General features: G+C 35.1%; 1 protein-coding gene across 7 annotated transcripts in view; it reads left to right on the forward strand.

Annotated features, from left to right (window-relative positions):
* The window catches only part of PDS5B (PDS5 cohesin associated factor B), a 199,128-nt gene that overhangs the window by 166,195 nt on the left and 12,884 nt on the right, over positions 1-20,049 (forward strand). For 5 of the 7 annotated variants that reach the window (XM_045978167.1, XM_045978169.1, XM_045978172.1 and 2 more), the window contains exons 24-31: positions 1,801-1,924; positions 8,857-9,061; positions 9,940-10,054; positions 11,808-11,940; positions 14,707-14,826; positions 16,012-16,074; positions 16,658-16,803; positions 19,155-19,260. In XM_045978167.1, the coding sequence (XP_045834123.1) occupies positions 1,801-1,924; positions 8,857-9,061; positions 9,940-10,054; positions 11,808-11,940; positions 14,707-14,826; positions 16,012-16,074; positions 16,658-16,803; positions 19,155-19,260 (1,012 nt within the window). The remainder of the gene's footprint in view (positions 1-1,800; positions 1,925-8,856; positions 9,062-9,939; positions 10,055-11,807; positions 11,941-14,706; positions 14,827-16,011; positions 16,075-16,657; positions 16,804-19,154; positions 19,261-20,049) is intronic. The other 2 variants (XM_045978170.1, XM_045978171.1) reach the window with 1 other exon arrangement.

A 20,049-nucleotide genomic window follows, 5' to 3' on the forward strand; every position in this document is an offset into this window, starting at 1 on the left:
TGGCCTGTTATCTGGCATTTCTGTCTCTGGCACATGACCCCATTTGGAGTTTCTGAACCTAGCAGATTCCTGTGGTGTGCTCCCATGCCACTTATCCAGCAGGGAGGAAGAGGAGCATCCCCATATCTGTGGCTTTTTGGGCCCCTGCTCAAAGAGTAGTGGTCCAGCTGTGATGTGGATCATGATTTATGGCAGCCTCGAGCTGAGAGCCCACTCCTCGGCTCTATCTTTGCAGCTGGCTTCCCTATTCTGATACTTTGGAGCTCTGTCACACTCAGGCATGCCCAGTCTTTCTGTAACCCTGAGCATACTGAGATCACACTGTCCCAGCGAGGGTTCCAACCCCTAGTTTACCACTGGAGCAATGTCCCTCAGCAGAGGGAACTTCTAAAAGTTCTGATTTTGTGCTCTGTTGCTCTACCACTTGCTGGTAGCTGGCTGAGAGAGGCTCTCTCCTCTTTGGTCTGTCTTCCCAAATATCACCTCAGATTCACTTCTCCGCATGTCCTACTTCCCAGAAAGTTGTTTCTTTTCTGTTCATCGAATTGCTGCTATTCTTCTTTTTTTTTTTTTTGGTCACGTGTTGAGTTTGTAGGTGTTCAGAATGGTTTGATAACTAACTAGCTTAATTCCTGGGACCAGATGAAATTTAGGTCTCCTGCTCCTCCACCCTAGTTCACTTTTATTTTTTTAAATTATTTTTTTAATATTTTTAATTTATTTGACAGAGATCACAACCTAGTTCACTTTTAAAGAAAACATGTCTTTATATAAAAACTTGGTCTTCAAAAACTTAGTTGGAAAGTATTTAATTTAATTATTTATCTTTATACAAAATAAGCTACAGTAAGAAAAATAGACTTTCCTTTAATAATCGTAAATGAATTACCTTATAATAGCTACTTGGAATACTGCTGTTGATGTACCAAATAGCACCTCTGGCACATGTAACTTCAGAACCTTGTAAATGTTGACATGCATTCAGTCAGTATTTTTACATAATCCTTAGGAAGGTAAGGGGGCATTCTTAAACCAATTAAATCATTAGATTGTAGAAGACCAAGAATGTGTCTTTTATGTCACTCTCATGCTGTATATATGGTAGACACATACTTATTTTATGAATATTGAATCTTTTACTGTGGAAGAACATAGAGGGTCCTAGTTAAGTTACAACATTCCATCCTTTTCAGGATTTGTCTAATATATCAGCATATAAGGAAGGATTGTTTAGATGTTTTTATTAGTTAAGAGTTTACTAATCTTTGAGGTGTGTCCCATTAAGCAGAAGTTTTCTTAAATTTAAAAGAAGCTTCTTGGTAATATTTGGAAAGTTGAATTTGAACTAAAACTTGTGATATTTTCCACTATGCCTTTTTTCATTCTTCTTTTGTACTTAGAACATTAGTTTTAGTTGACTTGATTAACACATTAGGACATTTTTGCACCTAATCTGTAAGTAAACACATATCAAAAAAAAAATCCATACTGAAAGATTTTAGACCCAATAACTAAACATACAAATAGATTTGTTCTAAGCTTGACTAAAAGCTGTTTTGTGTAGGATGAAGGAATGAAATGACTTTAGTATAGACTATGTTCAAGAGAAGAGTTTTGTGGTATTAGACACCATTTTTCAAAGTTAAGTATAACATAATAGGATATTCATTATCACTAAATTGTCTTTGATCCTTTTTTTGGCCACAGGAATTTTTACAAAATTAGGTATAGCAAATGGGGGAATGTTTTTGTGTAGACATTTAGAAATCTAACTTTCTTTCTTTCTTGCTTATTTTTTAGTAAACCAGATATGTCACGTCTGAGACTTGCTGCTGGGAGTGCTATTGTGAAACTGGCACAAGAACCTTGTTATCATGAAATCATCACATTAGAACAGTATCAGCTCTGCGCATTAGCTATCAATGTAAGGAGGATGGCCATATAGAATATGACTTTGTATCTTTGACTTTTAGGAAGAAAAAAGTCCGCTATGATGGTAGAGATAAAAGTTTTGAATTGTCTCTGTTTGGAAAGTATATTCATGAGTAATGTTTCAGAGTTCTGAAACTGTGGTTTAAGTTTTGAGTTGCTAACATAGTACATTTGATTCTTGTTGTTTGTAGTAGTTCTCTTCTACAGAGTCTCCCCAATCACTGAATTAGCAAATAGTGAACCATTGCTTATAGGGAGAATACAGGGGTGGTTTCTCCTAGCCTCTGGTCACAACATTTTTGTCAGTCTATCAGTATATAATTTAAAGACAGATTATTTAATATTATAGTCATGTCATTAACATTGAACTCATGACCAAAAGAGCTGTATTTCATGACTGAATGAAGCTTTGCTAAAATATTTTCTTCCTAAGGCACATCACAACCTTCTTGCTTTTAGGAACACTGAACAACGCTATGCTTGGGAGCTCTTTTAAACAACAAAATCACCAACAAATGCACAAAAAGACAAAGGTGGCACTAAATAGACTGTCAAAAGGACACTTGTTTCTAATACGAGCACTGACATAACAGGCAAAATTTTGCTTCGCTCAGCTTCAGCCGGGATATTGGTTAGACGATTCAGTATGTTTGTTGCTGTACTCATTTACTCACCAGTAACTCTGAAAATAAATTTTAATGAGTAGGCGAATTCACAGATTTAGAATATTTGTTAATAATGAGACTTTGCATATATGTAGTTCTTAAATGTTTTATAAACTTTTATTTGTTTGCTTTTGTTTTTAAAGTTTTATAAACAGTTTTATAAAGATACAGTAAAGATTAATTTTAGGTTAGAATCATTTCTTATAATTTAAGCCAGTTAAGTTTTCAGAAATTTTAACAGTGATTAAATGGGTGGATTCATATTTCAGTCTTACAGATTTCTTATTAGAGCAATATAATATTTGAATTGTATCCCTTTGGAAGTTTTTAGCATCATTGAGAAAATTAAAAAGGACTTCCATAATAATAAATATATTTCAGTGTGAGTTTTTAATTCATTATTTGGTCATTTTACACTGAATTTTCTTGTACTTTTCCAAGTAGTCTTATGTATAAGAATTTGGCACTTACTTCAGGGATAATTATAATTTTTCTCTCCACCCTTCCTTCTGCTTATTTAAAAATTAGTGCTTATGTGTAACCCCTAGGCATAAACAATCATTTGTTTTTTAATTGTAATCATTTTGTCAGTTTTTGGTGCTTTAGTCTTTTTTTTTTAATATATTATTTATTTGACAGAGAGAGATCACAGCTAGGCAGAGAGGCAGGCAGAGAGAGAGGAGGAAGCAGGCTCCCTGCGGAGCAGAGAGCCCAATGTGGGGCTTGATCCCAGGACCCTGGGATCATGACCTGAGCCGAAGGCAGAAACTTAACCCACTGAGCCATCCAGGTGCCCTGGTGCTTTCATCTTTAAAATAGCTCTTCCAAATCTTGTTTATAATTTATTTTAGTATTAGTGTTGCAATTCAGGTATTAAACTAAGCCATTTGAAAATGAGATTTTGGTGAGTCTATAATTTCCTGGTTTAATTTTCCTCATTTTTAATTTTAGAGATAATCTTATTTTGCAAGAGAATGAAAATTGTTTAAAAAGTATATATTAGATTTCTTAGAAGTAAACAACCTTTGTAATTGTTGTTTTTTAATTGGTGATTCTTGCAGTCTGTTGATTTATCATGTTCTTGGTCTGATATTTCTAAGGGTATTGGTGCTCCCAGTATTAAAGTGGAAATTTTTATAGAAGTATGGAATTATGTGAAAGAAATGGGCTTTGTTTGAAACTTACTGTGTGTAAGAAGTATGTACAAATTATAAAATGTCCTCTGTGAAAAGCATCCACACTTACGAACTTCTAGAGATTTTCTAACATAATACATGTTATATATTACTATCTCAGTCACCAAATTCCCAAGGAGGAAGTTCAAATTCCCTAAGTTTTAAGATTGTTTTTGAATTCCGTTGACTGTGGAACATATGTTAATGGTTAAAAGTTAGTTATTAGTATATTCTTACAACTTTCAGACTTGCAGTTACCCTCTTCTGAACAAAACCTTCCCCTAATTCTGTTTTCTTGTAAACCACTTGCCTATCTCTTCTTTTTCTTTTTATTATTTTATTATTGGTTTTTAAAATATTTAATTTATTTATTTGACAGAGAAAGACACAGCAGGAGGGGGAACACAAGCAGGGGTGGGTGGGAGAGGTAGAAGCAGACTGCCCACCAAGCAGGGAGCCCGAAGCAGGGCTCAGTCCCAGGACCCTGGGATCATGACCTGAGCCAAAGGCAGCTGTTTAACAACTGAGTCACACAGGTGCGCCTATCTCTTCTTTTTAAACCTTCAGACCTCAGAGAGTAATCCATATCTTTGTCTCTCTTACCCTCTTATCTCTCACTCCTCAATAATTACTCTTCTGGCTTTTGCCTTTCTTGTTTTTCAAAAATACTTTGTTAAAAAGCCTCAGATCCCATGGTCTTCGTCTTCATTATACATGTCCTTCCTGCACCATTTGACAGAGTTCATTGCTCCTTTATTCTTGAAATTCTTCTTGGTTTCTATTTCCTGATTTTTGTCATACTTCTCTGACTTCATTTTGGGTTGTTTTCCTTTCCTTTAAGTCTTTAAAATCTTTCCTTTAAATCTTTTTAAAAAGATTTTATTTATTTGAGAGAGAGTGAGCCTGAGAGCATGATTGGAGGGGAAGGGCAGAGGGAGGAGTAGGCACCCCACTGAGCAGGGAACATCCTGACATGGGGCTTGATCCCAGGACCCCATGAGCATGACCCGAGCCTGAGCCAAAGGCAAACACCCAGTCAACTGAGCCACCCAGGGGCCCCTATCAATGTATGTTTTCTATGTGGATCTGCCCATGACTAAATTTTCCACTTACACATTCTTTTTTGGCCATCTCATTTTCTATGTAGGTGACTCCCATATTAGCAACATTAACTTTTTTCAAGTCAGAGTCTGGTCCCACATCTGAGGTTAAACAGAAATTTCAAACTTTTATGTTCTGTCAATGTGAAGACTAAATTCATAATTTTTCCCAAATCTATTCTTTATTGAGATGTAGAGCCTCATTAAGCGTTAAATAAATCCAAATGGCATTCTTAGATTGAAAAGCATGAGTTATGTCCTATATTTACTATATCTTTTCATTCATATCTTCTTAACTATTCTTTTTTTTTTTAAGATTTTATTAATTTATTTGACAGAGATCACAAGTAGGCAGAGAGAGTGGAGGAAGCAGGCTCCCCGCTGAGCAGAGAGCCTGATGCAAGGCTCGATCCCAGGACCCTGGGATCATGACCTGAGGCGAAGGCAGAGGCTTAACCCACTGAGCCACTCAGGCGCCCTTCTTAACTACTGTTAACCACCATAATCATCATTAGCTCTGACCTAGACTATTGTGAGACTTTTCTTTTCCACTGTGAGTAAAATTTTTCAATCATAGTTCCAATCATGTTATTCCCCCACTCAAAAATATTTAGGACCTTATACTTGTAAAAAAGAAAAAATTGCATATATTTTACAACTTTGCCATTCAAGCCCTTCTAATTTGTGGACCCAAATATACATTAAAGTTTTTTAATTAATATATAGGGTATTATTTGTTCCACGGGTACAGGTCTATGATTCATCAGTCTTAACACAATTCACAGCACCACAACACATACCCTCCCCAATGTCCATCACCCAGCCACCCAATCCCTAACCCCCACCTTCCCCTCCAGCAACCCTCAGTTTGTTTCCTGAGATAAGAGTCTCTTACGCTTATCTCCCTCTCTGGTTTTATCTTGTTTCATTTTTTCCCTCCCTTCTCCTATGATCCTCTTTCTTGTTTCTCAAATTCCACATATCAGTGAGATTATATGATAATTGTCTTTCTCTGATTGACTGACTTCACTTAGCATAATACCCTCTAGTTCCATCCATGTCATTGCAAATGGCAAGATTTCGGGGGTTTTTGATGGCTGCATAATATTCCATTTTGGACCACATCTTCTTTATCCATTCATCTGTTGATGGACATCGAGGTTCTTTCCATAGTTTGGCTGTTGTGGACATTGCTGCTATGAACATTTGGGTGCACGTATGCCCCTTTGGATATAATATATATCTAAAATAATATATATAAAATATAATTAAGTATTGATAATACAATGTAAACACAAAATAACCGAATTATTTGCAAGATACCATCAGTGATTTTGTGGTTAATTTTTACTAAAAGTGAATTTAAGTAAGATGCAGACTAAAATTAATTTCACAGTTAGTAATGAATAAAAGCTTTTACTTGGAACTTTTTCTTGGAGGAAAATGTTGTGTAGTATTAGACGCCGTCTCCTTTTTCCTTATATTGAACCAAATATTGGTTATAACCATAACCATGAAAGAAGCAAGTGTTTACTTTTCTGAGTATATTTTTTCTGATAAAAATTGTATTACTCTATTCTCTACTTTACATTTAACTTTTATAACATAGTTAAAAGGGTAATCATCTTTGCAAAAAACAAATATTTGAAGACTTCCTCAGTTCATAGGAACTCATCTTTTAAATCTTAATTCAGATGATTCTATTTGATATACCTCTGTCATAATTCTTGTCAATTTTCTCATCTTTTATTACTGTGTCAGTTGCTTGCAAATGATTTAACAGTTCTTCTCTTCTTTTTTTTTTTTTTAAGATTTTATTTATTCATTTGACAGACAGAGATCACAAGTAGGCAGAGAGGCAGGCAGAGAGAGAGGAAGGGAAGCAGGCCCCCTGCTGAGCCAGGACCCCGATATCGTGATCTGAGCCGAAGGCAGAGGCTTTAACCCACTGAGCCACCCAGGCGCCCCTCTCTTACTTCTTTTTAATGACTTTTTGGAATCCTGCTACTTTTGCCATGATTCAGTAATTAATTTGCATTGTTAGATCCTGAATGATTTGTGAGAAAGTGACAAAAACATGGTCTTGGTTGGAAATAAATGTATTTGAGTAGGAGGGAGGGATGTGTTAGTGGAGATTAATTTTTTTAATGAATGATGTGCTCATTCGTGAATATATTTGAGATATGTTGACTTATACAGTCAGTAATTGAGCATTTTCATGGTAAATAATCAGATAATGAAGATTCCTTTCCCGCATGGGAATTTTAATACTGACAAAAGAATGAGTTAACATTAACTTTATTTTGTTGAGTATGAGGGTAGATAATAGATAATATTTCTATGAAAGCTAGAATGCTTTCTAAAAGGTATTTGGTATAATAAATTGAAATTTGTATGTTTATATATATATATTTTTAAATTTTATTTATTTATTTGAGAGAGAGCACGCACACCAGTATGAGGGAGAAGGAGGGGGTAAAAGCAGACTCCCTGCTGAGCAGAAAGTCTGATAGATAAGGGGCTTGATTCTAGGACCCCAAGATCATGACCTGAACTGAAGGCAGATGCTTAACAGACAGAGCTACCCAGGTGCCCCTTATTTATTTTTTTTAATATGTATATAATTTTTGAAAAGGTTTTATTTATTTGAGAGAGAATAAACTGAAGTTTAAATTAAGTGAAAGGAGATACACAAAATAAGGTGTTATGACCTAGATTTTGCACTTGATCTTAGCCAAAAGGCCAAGAAGTGATGATGACCTAGATTTTGAAGAAAAACAAAATGAACATTATAGATAGTAGAAATAGTATACATAACATTGCAATAATATGAAACATACCACACTTCATGTTAATTGGTGGAGGGTAAGGTATAATTATGAAGGTCTTTGTATGTCTATAGAAGGTCTTTTTATGTCTCAAACATGACTCAAATGTCATATTGAGCTTTGTGCTATAGTTTATTCTACAGATAATTGGTATATCAGATATTGTGCTAGGTTTAGAGGCACAAAGGTGAATAAAGATACAGTTCTTGTCTTTAAGGAATGAGCAGTGATAGGTAAGACCTATAAAACAGTTATTTTAATACTGTATAATAAATGTGATGCTGGAGATATACATAGAATGCCAGGAGGGCAGAGAGCTGGATGCTTGATAAAGACTACACAGTGATTTCTGTAGATTTAGGAGCCATTGTTAGAGATGAGGAGGAGTTGTTAGGAGAGTGGAGGTGGGTGATTTAGGAGAAGGAGTATGAGGAAAGCAGGCACAGTGATAATGAACAGTTGGTTCATTTATAGAACTGAAAGTAATTTAGTGTTTCTGAAATTGATTAGCAACACTTGCCTTTAGAGTTGTGCATTTTAATCTGAATAGTTTTTTCAGTGTTAAAGCTAAAATATATGAGTTGGACAGAGTTTTCTCTTGCTCAATAAGTGAAGTAGCCTAATATGAGATACTATTTAAACTATTTTTAATACCTTAAGTTAGGATGGATCTATACGTACTAGATCTATATGGATCTATACGTACTAAAACTCCGTTTTAAAAGTGCATCCAGGGCGCCTGGGTGGCTCAGTCAGTTAAGCATCTGCCTTTGGCTCAGGTCATGATCCCAGGGTACTGGGATCGAGCGAGCCCTGCGTGAGGCCTCCCTGCTCAGTGGGGAGCCTGCTTCTCCCTCTTCCTCTCTGCCTCCCCCTGCTCATGCTTGGGCTTACGTCTCTCTCTCTCAGATAAATAGATGAAATCTTTCTTTAAGAACATTCATTATTTTCTAACACATGTAGCTGGTAGTTATTAATTAGGGTCCCAGTGAACATTCTAGCCTTGAAATGATCATATCACAACATCTCAGTCTTGTGAGCAGAAGCGATGTTGTGAATACACTTAGTCTCCTTTCCCCTTCAAATTTTGTATTTGGGGTTTTACTTACTCTTTGCTGCCATGTGAATAATCTGTGGAATAAATATGTCTTTACAGGATGAATGCTATCAAGTAAGACAAGTGTTTGCTCAGAAACTTCACAAAGGCCTTTCCCGATTAAGGCTTCCACTTGAGTATATGGCAATCTGTGCACTTTGTGCAAAAGATCCTGTAAAAGAGAGAAGAGCTCATGCTAGGCAGTGTCTGGTAAAAAATATAAATGTGAGACGCGAGTATCTGAAGCAACATGCAGCTGTTAGTGGTAAGCATATATGAAAATGAAAAGTACACTTTTCTAGCCAGTTCCAGTTTTATAGAACACAAACTGATGTTACTGTTATTTATTCTTGTCTAATCAGTAGTCATTAAATATAAGGTATTACTGTTTTTCAGTAACTTCTTTCCTTTTAAAAAGGAATTTTTAAAATACAAATGCATAGATATTTAAATATCAACTCATATTTTCTATATAACTGACTAAACGGCTCAGGAAAATAAGCACTGACACTGGAGATACTTTAAATAAAACAGTAAAATACAGATATATGTATAAAGATTGTTTCAGTACTGTCTTTGAGGTGAAAAAAGTACAGTCTTTCGTTGTTCATCATTCTCACCCGGAGCTGATGTTAATATCAGGTGCTTGTGTGCCTGTTTTTAACCTGCTCACTTTATCCTATCTGTGTTATTACCAAATAGCATCTCTTCCATGTTATTATCAAATGGTATCAATCATCCTCTCTTTCTTGTGCCATTGAAAGGTGTGTCATATTTTTGCTTAGCAGCTTAACAAGGGAGTGTTAAACATACGGTTGCTCATAATAATAAGAAAAATGGATTTCTTAGTCATGGATAGTTTTTCTGATCACTTTTTACCACGTGCATTTGAAATGAAAATACTTGTCTTAATAGCCATAGCAAATGGTGCGTTTAATAGGCCTTTCAGTATTGGACGTGGTAGATGAATAAATAAACTGTTTTTGATGTTCCTGAACACTGGACATTTCAGTATATTTTTCCACTAGCCATGTGGTAAACTCTTGGGATGCAGGAAATAATAGTATCAGAGTCAGAGACAGAGTAAGATTTGGTTTTCTAACAACCTGAATGTTTTTATTTATTTATTTTTTTCTTTTTCAGAAAAATTACTGTCTCTTCTGCCAGAATATGTTGTTCCATATACAATTCACCTTTTGGCACATGACCCAGATTATGTCAAAGTACAGGATATTGAACAACTTAAAGATGTTAAAGAGTAAGACTTTTTTCATCCCATTTTCATGTTTTCTGAAAGTTTTTTCTCTTTGCTGCTAATAATGGAATCCCCATTATACTTAGTCTATTAGATTTATATAATTTCTTAGAAATTTAGGTTCTTTCCCTTATTTGTTCTCTTGGTTTTTGTTTTTTTTTTTCATACCGTCCCTTCATATTTCATTGCCTATGTGATTTCCCAAAACTTAAGTTAGCATAATTACTGTATTACTGTTCTATTTCTCTACCATTCTGGCATGTCTTTTCTGTTGATGCAGTCCATTAAAAACTTCTGTTCCAGTTCTTGTCTTTTCCTACTTTCTTCTGCAACTCTAGATTTTCATGTAGGCTTTATTCACATAGCACTTTTTCTTTGCAGTAACTGTCTATCTTTAAGAATGGGCTAAGCTGGTAACCAGGGAATTACCCTACTTACTACTCCATTGGTGATTCTCTAGTTCAAGTTTATGACACTTGTAATTATTTCAATTATTGTTGAGAGGCCAAAAAACCATCTGTGCCTGGGTGTGTGGAACAGGGAAATATACTGGTATTTAGAGAAGTCTTTATAACACTAGCAGAGTTCTTTAAATTAAGTTTGAAGCCCCAGTCCTCTTTCTGCTATAATAAAGGATGACCTTTGTGGTTTTGAGTAAATGAACTTATTATGCCTTTAGCTTCGTATTAAAATAACTGATGGTTTCTTAGTTCATAGAAATATTTTATAGTTAAATATTTGAGGTGCCTCAAGAGGATAAATTCAGATTACAGATAACTTTCTCATGGCAAAGGAAAAGCCATTACCTCCTTATAGCCACAGTTTGTTTTTTTAAAAACAAGCAATTCTCCCAAAATGAGTTCTGCGTTAGAGTGATTGTAACTAATGAAAACTTCTAAGCATCCTGCTTTCTCAGAGAACTTTGGTTTTTGAAATACATTTAATATTCTTCGGAATTTACTAAACATTTGGTTTATTTTTAAATTGCCCCAGTACGGTCATGAGTAATCACCCCATTTGTCAGAGAGCCACTCCAGGAGAACTTATCCTATACCTGAGATCTCTAAGGTTATTTTTCCCCTTCTAGAATGATACCTTGTTTCATATTTCTCTCTTCTCCCTTTATTTTTCTCCTCTGTGCCAAAACCCTGTCCCATTCTGTCTGTAAAGTGATAAAGCACCTTCAGTTTGTTCTGGAATATGGTTGTATGTAATTAATGTAAGCTAGTGAAACTTCCTTGTAATTTTCCCCTTTCTAAGCAAAGACAGTGTATGTAGTTGTTAGCGATGACTTTTTCTTCTCTAACTTATTAGCAAGTCTTTTAACTACTAAGTTGAGTAGTTATATTTTCTTGAAAACTTCGATCAGGATTGCAGTCAGTCTTGAGTATTGAGGCTTCACTTTATCCCTGACCCAATTATTACTTTAGGCAGTCTTCCCTCCCTATCTTGCTAGGAGTTAGGATCACTTTATTCTCTCCACCATTTAAGTTCTTTTTTAACCTGTCTCCTTGGGAGCATTGGTGAAATTTTGGGAAGGGGGTCTTATGAATTCACACCTACATTGCTGGTAAGTTATGATATGTATGTGTGACATACCTTTTTTTCTCTTTTGATTTATAGCTAGTTTTTCCTTTTTATTTTTTCCATTTATGGAGTTTATTATATTTTTATCTAGAATTATTGTATCATATTAAACAGCCAGTTTTTTCCACTTCATTTCTTTTTCTCCCCCCTCCTTTTTTTTTTTTTTTAGATGTCTTTGGTTTGTTCTAGAAATACTAATGGCTAAAAACGAAAATAACAGTCATGCATTTATCAGAAAGATGGTAGAAAATATTAAACAAACAAAAGATGCCCAAGGACCAGATGATGCAAAAATGAATGAAGTATGTAATTCTTTTTTAAATAATTGTGATTCCATGTTGATTTAAGCATTCAAGTGTGGATATGCTACTTCTGTAGTATGTATAGACATTATCAGTCTTTTTATTAGTATTTAATAATTAGTATTTCTATTAGTAATTTGAATTACTGATCTAGAACTACTAATGTGGAATTAGTAGTAATGCTGTTACTAGGAAATAATGAAAATAATAGTTTAAGGTATACTATTATACTGAAAACTTAACATTAGTGTGCTTTGCAGATAATTGTGCTGTTTTTACAAGTTGAAGGTTTGTGGCAATCCTGCACTGAGCAAGTCTCGTGGTACCATTTTCCAACAGCATTTGCTTATTTCATGCCTCTGTGTCATATTTTGGTAATTCCTGCAGTACTTCAAACTTTTTCATTGTTACTGTCTATATTATGTAAACTGAGATCAGTGATCTTGGATGTCAACTATTGTAAATGTTTTGGGGTGCCACACCTGCACCTACCTAAGATGGCAAACTGAAATGACAGATCTTATGTGTGTTCTGCCTGCTCTATCCAGCAGCTGTTCCCCCATCTCTCTCCCTCTTCTCAGGCACCCCTGTTCCCTCAGACACAATAATACGGAAATTAGGCCAATTAATAACCCTACAGTGGCCTCTCAGTGTTTAAGTGAAAGGAAGAGTCACATGTCTCTTACTTTAAATCAAAAGCTAGAAATGATGAAATTTGGTGAGGAAGTCATGTAGAAACTGAGATAGACTGAAAGTTAGGTCTCTTGCCAAATAGTTAGCCAAGTTGTGCATGCAAAGGAAAAGTTTTTGAAGGAAATTAAAAGTGCTACTCCAGTGAAAACACAAATGTTAAGAAAGCAAAACAGCCTTATTGCTGACATAGAGAAAGTTTGACCTGAATAGAAGATCAAACTAGTGACAACATTCCCTTAAACCACAGCCTAATCCAGAGCAAAGCCCTAACTCTCTGTAATTCTGTTAGGGCTCAGAGAGGTGAGGAAGCCGCAAAAGAAAGCAGAAGCTAACATAAGTTTGAGGGAAAGAAGCCAGCTCCATAACAGAAAGTACAAGCTGAAGCAGCAAGTGCTGGTGGAAAAGCTGCAGCAAGTTACCCAGTAGATCTAGCTAAGGTGGTTAATGAAGGTGATTACACTAAACAACGGTTTTTCAATGTAGATAAAACAGCCTTCTATTGGAAGATGTCATCAAGGACTTTCATAGCTGGAGAGGAGAAGTCGGTGTGTGGCTTCAAAGAACAGGCTGACTCTCTTCTTAGGGGCTAATGCAGCTGGTGACTTGAAGCTGAAGCCAGTGCTCTTGTACCATTCTGACAATCCTAGGGCTCTTATGAATCATGCTAGATTCACTCTGAGTGCTCTATACATAGAACAACAAAACCTGAATTACAGCACATCTGTTTACAACATGGTTTACTGAATATGTTAAGCCCATAGTTGAGATCCGCTAAGAAAGATTCCTTTCAAAATGTTACTCATTGTTGATAATGCACCAGTTCATCCAAAAAACTCTGACAGAGACATATAATGAGATGAATGCCATTTTCATGCCTGCTAACACAGCATCCATTCTGCAACCCATGGATCAAGGAATAATTTCTACTTTCAAGTCTTCATTTTATAAGGGTATAGCTGCCATAGATTGTGGTTCTTCTGATAGGTCTGGGCAAAGTCAATTGAAAAGCTGGAAAAGATTCTCCATTCTACATCCATTAAGAACATTTGTGATTAATGGGAAGGATTTAAATTATCAGCATGGAATGGAGTTTGAAAGAGGTTGATTCCAACCCTCCTAAATGACCTTGAGGGGTTCAAGACTTCCATGGCTGCAGTAACTGCAGATGTGGTAGAAATAGCAAGAGAACTTAGAAGTGGAGCCCAGAGATATGACTGAATTGCCGCAATTTCACGATAGAACTTTAATGAATTAGGAGTTGCTTGTGATGGATGAGCAAAGAAAGTGGTTTCCTGAGTTGAAGGTGAAGATGCTGTGAAGATTGTTAAAAGGACAACAAAAGATTTAGTGTATTACACAAATTTAGTTGATAAAACACAGTAAGGTTTGAGACGATTGACTCTAATTTTGAAAGTTCTTCTGTGGGTAAAATGCTATCAAACAGCATCACATGCTACCGAGAAATTATTCATGAAAGGAAGAGTCAGTCAGTGCAGCAAACATCATTATTGTCTTGTTTCAAGAAATTGCCACAGTTCAGCAACCACCGCTCTGATCAACAGCAGCCATCAGCACTGAGGCAGGACTCTGTACTAGCAAAAAGATCGCCAGTCACTGAAAGCTCAGATGATGGTTAGCATTTTCAGCAATAGAGTTTTCTTAAAACCTCCATCTATCTATCTGGGCAGGCTCCATGCCCAGCAAGCAGTGCTTGTACTCATGACCCTAAGATCAAGACCTGAGCTTAGATCAAGAGCTGATCTGAGTCACCCAGGCACCCCTGCAATGAAATAATTTTTTATTACTTATACTTTAATTGTACATTGTATTTAGATGTAATGTTGTTACACACTCAGTAGACTATAGTATAGTGTAAACATAACTTTTATATGCACTGAGAGGCCAAAAAATTCATTTGACTTAATTACAACATTTACTTTATTGTGCTTTAGAGCTGAATCTGCAGTATCTCTGAGGTATGCCTGTACTGAATGCATGTTCTAGAATTACTCCTAACTCACAAAGTCGAGGATGCTACCTTAAGTATCTAATTTTTTTTTAAAACCATTGCAGAAGCTGTACACTGTGTGTGATGTTGCCATGAATATCATCATGTCAAAAAGCACCACATACAGTTTGGAATCTCCTAAAGACCCAGTACTACCAGCTCGTTTTTTCACCCAACCTGACAAGGTAGTTGTAGATTTTGTTTGTATAGATTGAAATAAAATGTATTCTCAGCATTAGGTTGTGGGAAGATTAGGAAGGATTGGTATCAAGAGCTGGAGTTCTACTAATGTCTTGGAAAAGTCACTATGAATCTTCCTAATGTGGTTCAAGACTAGAATATGGGTCAAACTGGAGGACACAAATAAGGTTCAGAGATCAGTTAAGATGATTTAGAGTTTGTGTTCAGAGTTTTATACCAGTGTGTGAATTCAGGCAAAAATGTGATCAAAACATGTAGATCTCTTGTTATTGGCCATTGATCCAAAATGAAAAGGAGAATGCTGACAGGGACACAGTCTGAAGTTATAAGCCTTGATTGAGATTCATAACTGGTATGAAGAAACAAGCAAAGAACAGTACTGGAACAGGTTCAAGACCCAAGGAATGTTTACAAGAATGTTCCTAAACCACTTTTATAAACCTCAGGTATTGCATGTGATATAATAGGTGTTTTCCAGAATTGTTCTTAGAGATTCATAATGCACCTAAGCCTGTTGACTGAGAGTCTGGAAACTACCACTACTGATTTTGGCTTTTAGTACAATACTAATTAAAGTCTAACCAATGTATAGAGGTTTACGACAGCCTTGTATGTATGCTCACCCAGTAGCTAAAAGGGACTGTCTGCTCTTAAGCATTCCCTTTGTTGTGATTAACAACAGGAGTATATGTGGTCTCTTCTCTGGAGAGTATTGTTACAGAAGCATGTGTTATCTGATGCGCTAACAGAGCTCTAACATGTTAGATGTTAAATGTGTTTTTGTTAATATTGGAGTTGGTATGAGATTAGTTTAAATTTATTACAGTATTTATTCATTTATTTTTAGGGGAGGGGAGGGACAGAGGGAGAGAGAGAATCTTAAGCAGGCTCCATGTCCAGAGCAGAGCCTGACACGGGGCTTGATCTCGTGACCCTGAGATCGTGATCTGAGCTGAAATCAAGAGTCAGGTGCTTAACCAACTGAGTCACCTAGGTGCCCCTTATTACTCCATTTAAAATTAGTGACTGAAATTTTGTGTTTGAACCGATTATTTAAATATGTATTATGCACTGTGAAACAAAGGCTGTTGTATGCTTTGTTGGCTTCAAAACACCTCGTGTATAGTGTTTCAGTATTCACTAACTGCAACTTTTTCCCTTGCTTGTAGAATTTCAGTAACACCAAAAATTACCTGCCTCCAGAAATGAAATCATTTTTCACTCCTGGAAAAGTATGTGCTGAGAATCATTCAAATTTTTATGTGGCAGTTTATTTTAGTATTATTGGCATAACTATGTTATTTTATATTTCATTGAAAATTGATATATCTTATGATAGTAAATATAATTATTAGATATCTTCCATTTACTAATTAGAAATAATTACTGTATAGATGCAAGCTGAGATACATGAATTTATTTTGTAGCTTATAAGAAAGCCCTGGAGACCTTGATCCTTAAATATCTTACCCTATAATAACATGATAAAAGTCTTAAGAGTTAAAAACATCTTCTTAGGTCCTTCCAAAGGAATAGTCTGATTATCTTTTTTTGTTGACTTCATATTTTATTTGTCCTCAGTTTCTATGTAAGACTTTTCCTCTAGATAGCTAAGATGGCATTAACTATTATGCCATCTATATAGTTTTTCACTCATTCAAGTGATAATTCATAATCTTTATATTGCTTAAGGATAGGCATATTTGTGTGTGTGATTTGTATGTAAACACTTCGACAGATTTTTTTATGGTTCTTTACATGTAAATTTCTTTTGGCTTTAATCAAATAAAAAGAGATATGCATTTTTCATTTCAGCCTAAAACAACCAATGTTCTAGGAGCTGTTAATAAGCCACTTTCATCAGCAGGCAAGCAATCTCAGACAAAGTCATCTCGAATGGAAACTGTAAGCAATGCAAGCAGCAGCTCAAATCCAAGCTCTCCTGGAAGAATAAAAGGGAGGTAAGTACCTAAGAAATATCATACTTTACATTTAAGGATTCCAACAGGGCACTGAGATCCAAAATGATGTAACCCAAAACATTTAATGTCAGTGCATGGAAATCATTGCATACCTGAACATTTCATTTAACATTGGTAGCCATTTACAAGTTCTTTCTTATTTGCTCTCTTATTTTAGATAGGCATTCCATATTAGCCTTTCATATTTTAGTTTGCTGGTAGAACCTGTGTTGGTAGAAATAAGCTAAATGTCTAGCAGTCATGAAACTATTATATTATGGTACATCCATTCAATGGAATACATAATCATTAAAAATGATGAGTATGAGCTAATGTGAATTATTTCCACAATACATTATTGAGTAAAAAAGGCAAAGAATAGAACAGTATTATAGTATTTTCAAATTTTTAGAAAGGATTTGTATTCACACTGGCTTTTATTATATAGAAAATTTTTGGAAGACTACACAATGTCTTATGGTAATCTAGTGTAGGAGGGAGATTATTTTATATATTCTTTGGTTTGAATTTCTTTTTCCTGTGTACATGTATAAAATTTTTTGTTCAAAAAATTGTTTTAGAATTGTACTTTCAAATCATGCTCTACAAATTTTTCTTTTTAAGAAAGAAAAGGGAAAATAATTCACACTTTCACTAGTTTCAGTATAATGCTTCGTACACCATTTGTTAGCTGCAGAACCTTGTACAGGAATTAAATGTCACTGTTTATTGATTTTGCTCAGTTTTTAGGAAAGACTGTGCTATCTTTTGTATTGTTTTTAACCAATCAATAAAGAAAGGACACATTCTAAAATGTCTTATCAATTTCCTTGTAATGAATAAATTGTCAAGTGATATATAAAATAGTAGAAATTTAACAAAAATTACATAAATAGCTCTTGCTTTGGATTCCTGTATTAATACATATTAGTGGCTGATACCTACATGACCCTTCACCTATATCATTTGGATGTTTTCTAGTGGATGGACTCATACTTGACATCACCAAAACATTTCCCCAACTCATTTCCTAAATTACTGGTTTTTCTTTTTGAATTCCTGGTTATAATCAAAGATGATCTAATTCACCCAGTCATTTAGGCTAAGAGCCTCAGAATTGTCTTTGACTCTTCCCTCTATGCTAAGATATTGCTGTGGAGCCTAGTGATCTGATTTGTACTTTTATTAGATTGCCTTGGTTGTGGAGAATAGAGGAACTAGACTTGAGGTAGAAAAGCCAGTTAGGAGTCAGCTAATAGTAATTCAGGGAAGGGATAAAGAGGGAGGAAGATGGTAAATAGTCAAATTTAGGATTTATTTTGATGGTAGAGCCAAATAGTTTTGCTGATGGGTCAGATGTGAATAATTATGGAAAGGGAATATTTAAGGATGTACCCTAGGTGTTTTGCCTCTGTATTTAGTGGTGGTGCCATTTACTGAGTTGTAGAAGCCAAATTTGAGGGGGAACAGCCGTGTGTGTGTGTGTGTGTGTGTGTGTGTGTGTGTGTGTGTGTGTTTTCTGGGGAGATGGAGAAAAGAGGAGTGTCCAAATTTGAGGGGGAACAGCCGTGTGTGTGTGTGTGTGTGTGTGTGTGTGTGTGTTTTCTGGGGAGATGGAGAAAAGAGGAGTGTCCAAATGACTGTTTTGGTTAAAGTTGAGATGCCTATTAGAAATTCTAGTGAGTAGACAATTAGATATGTGAGTCTAGTGCTCAGGGTAATTTCTGGGCCAGAGATTGAGATTTAGGATTTAACAATGTTTAAATGGTTTTTAAAGTCAGTTTAAGGTTGTGATCACCTAGGACAGAAGACAGCCTTTATACTAATAAATGAGAGCATATGCTATTAATTCACTTAGTATTTATTGAATGCCTACTTTATGGCTGGCACTGGTACAAGTGCTTTGTATAAATTGCTAAGTACAGTTGACAAAATGAACCATGCTTACACTCTAGCAGGGGAAGATAGAGGATAAACACAATAACTTACTGTATTAGAGGGTATTAAAAGTACAGAGAAGAAAAAGTGGAATGGGGCTATGGGAGAGCTAAGGGACGGTGCAGATTGTAGTATGCTAACAAGAAAAGTTTTAATTTATATGCCCACTCCAAAATAGAATTTAGGTTTTAAAAAGACTTGGGAAAAAAACTAAATTTGTGATTTTTTAAGTTTCCCTATTATGTTAAATGTGATTTGTTGGTTGTTGGTTTGTTGCTAAATATGATAGAATAAAATGCATACTTTTTTGAAAAGAATGAAACTTCCTCATAAAGCTGTAAAGCTACACTAGGGAACAGAAAAATTTTTTAAGTTTATTTCATCGCATTAATTATAAATGTCTATATTAAAAGGCTTGATAGCTCTGAAATGGATCACAGTGAAAATGAAGATTACACAATGTCCTCACCTTTGCCAGGAAAAAAAAGTGACAAGAGAGACGACTCTGATCTTGTAAGGGTGAGATATTTGGTTTGTTTTTATGACAATTATAATAATAATGATAAAAATAATTTTACTGTATAAATAATAATTTTTACAATGAAACCAGTTAACACTGTTCTCAAATTTGACACTTGATTTGCGTTTAATGGTTTTAATCGCAAATTTGAGTTTACAGTTATCCTCTATCGTATAATTTAAGGATATTGAATCTCTTATGTTTCTTGTCATCTGAATAAGTGATCTTTATCTGTAGATCTTTGAAATCAAACATGCCAGTCCTATACTCAGAACTGCTTGGGGTTTTTTTTTGTTGTTTTGTTGGTGTTTTTAAAACACAGTAAGTTTAGATTTAGCATCAGAAGGGAGGTAGAATGAGGGTCCTTAAAGGTTCTTCCATTTTCGATGATTTCTTGAGCCTTTCATTACTAGACAAGCTTCTAGTAGTGAAATGCTGCAGTCTTCATAAAGGCGGCTTTTAGTTTTTAAATTTTAATAACAATGATAACTTGTATGACAAACAATTTATAAATGTCATTCAAAGACAGATTTAGTACAGGTATAAAATAGTTATGTATTCCAATACAACCTGATAGCTTTAATAATTGGACACATTTTGACTTTCTAGGTTAGCTTTAAACATTTCTTGAATAATCAGTGAGGCTCTCTGAATCAGTTACTTTACCTGTAAAGTGTGGCTACTTAGCTGGTAAGATTTATCAGAATAAATGAATTAGCCTAAGTTAATTGGTGTTGCTGCTGTTTTATTATAATAAAGATCAATATTTTTGATTAATGATTATTATG

Source organism: Meles meles, chromosome 14 (assembly GCF_922984935.1).
Source record: "Meles meles chromosome 14, mMelMel3.1 paternal haplotype, whole genome shotgun sequence".
Lineage (NCBI taxonomy): Eukaryota > Metazoa > Chordata > Mammalia > Carnivora > Mustelidae > Meles > Meles meles.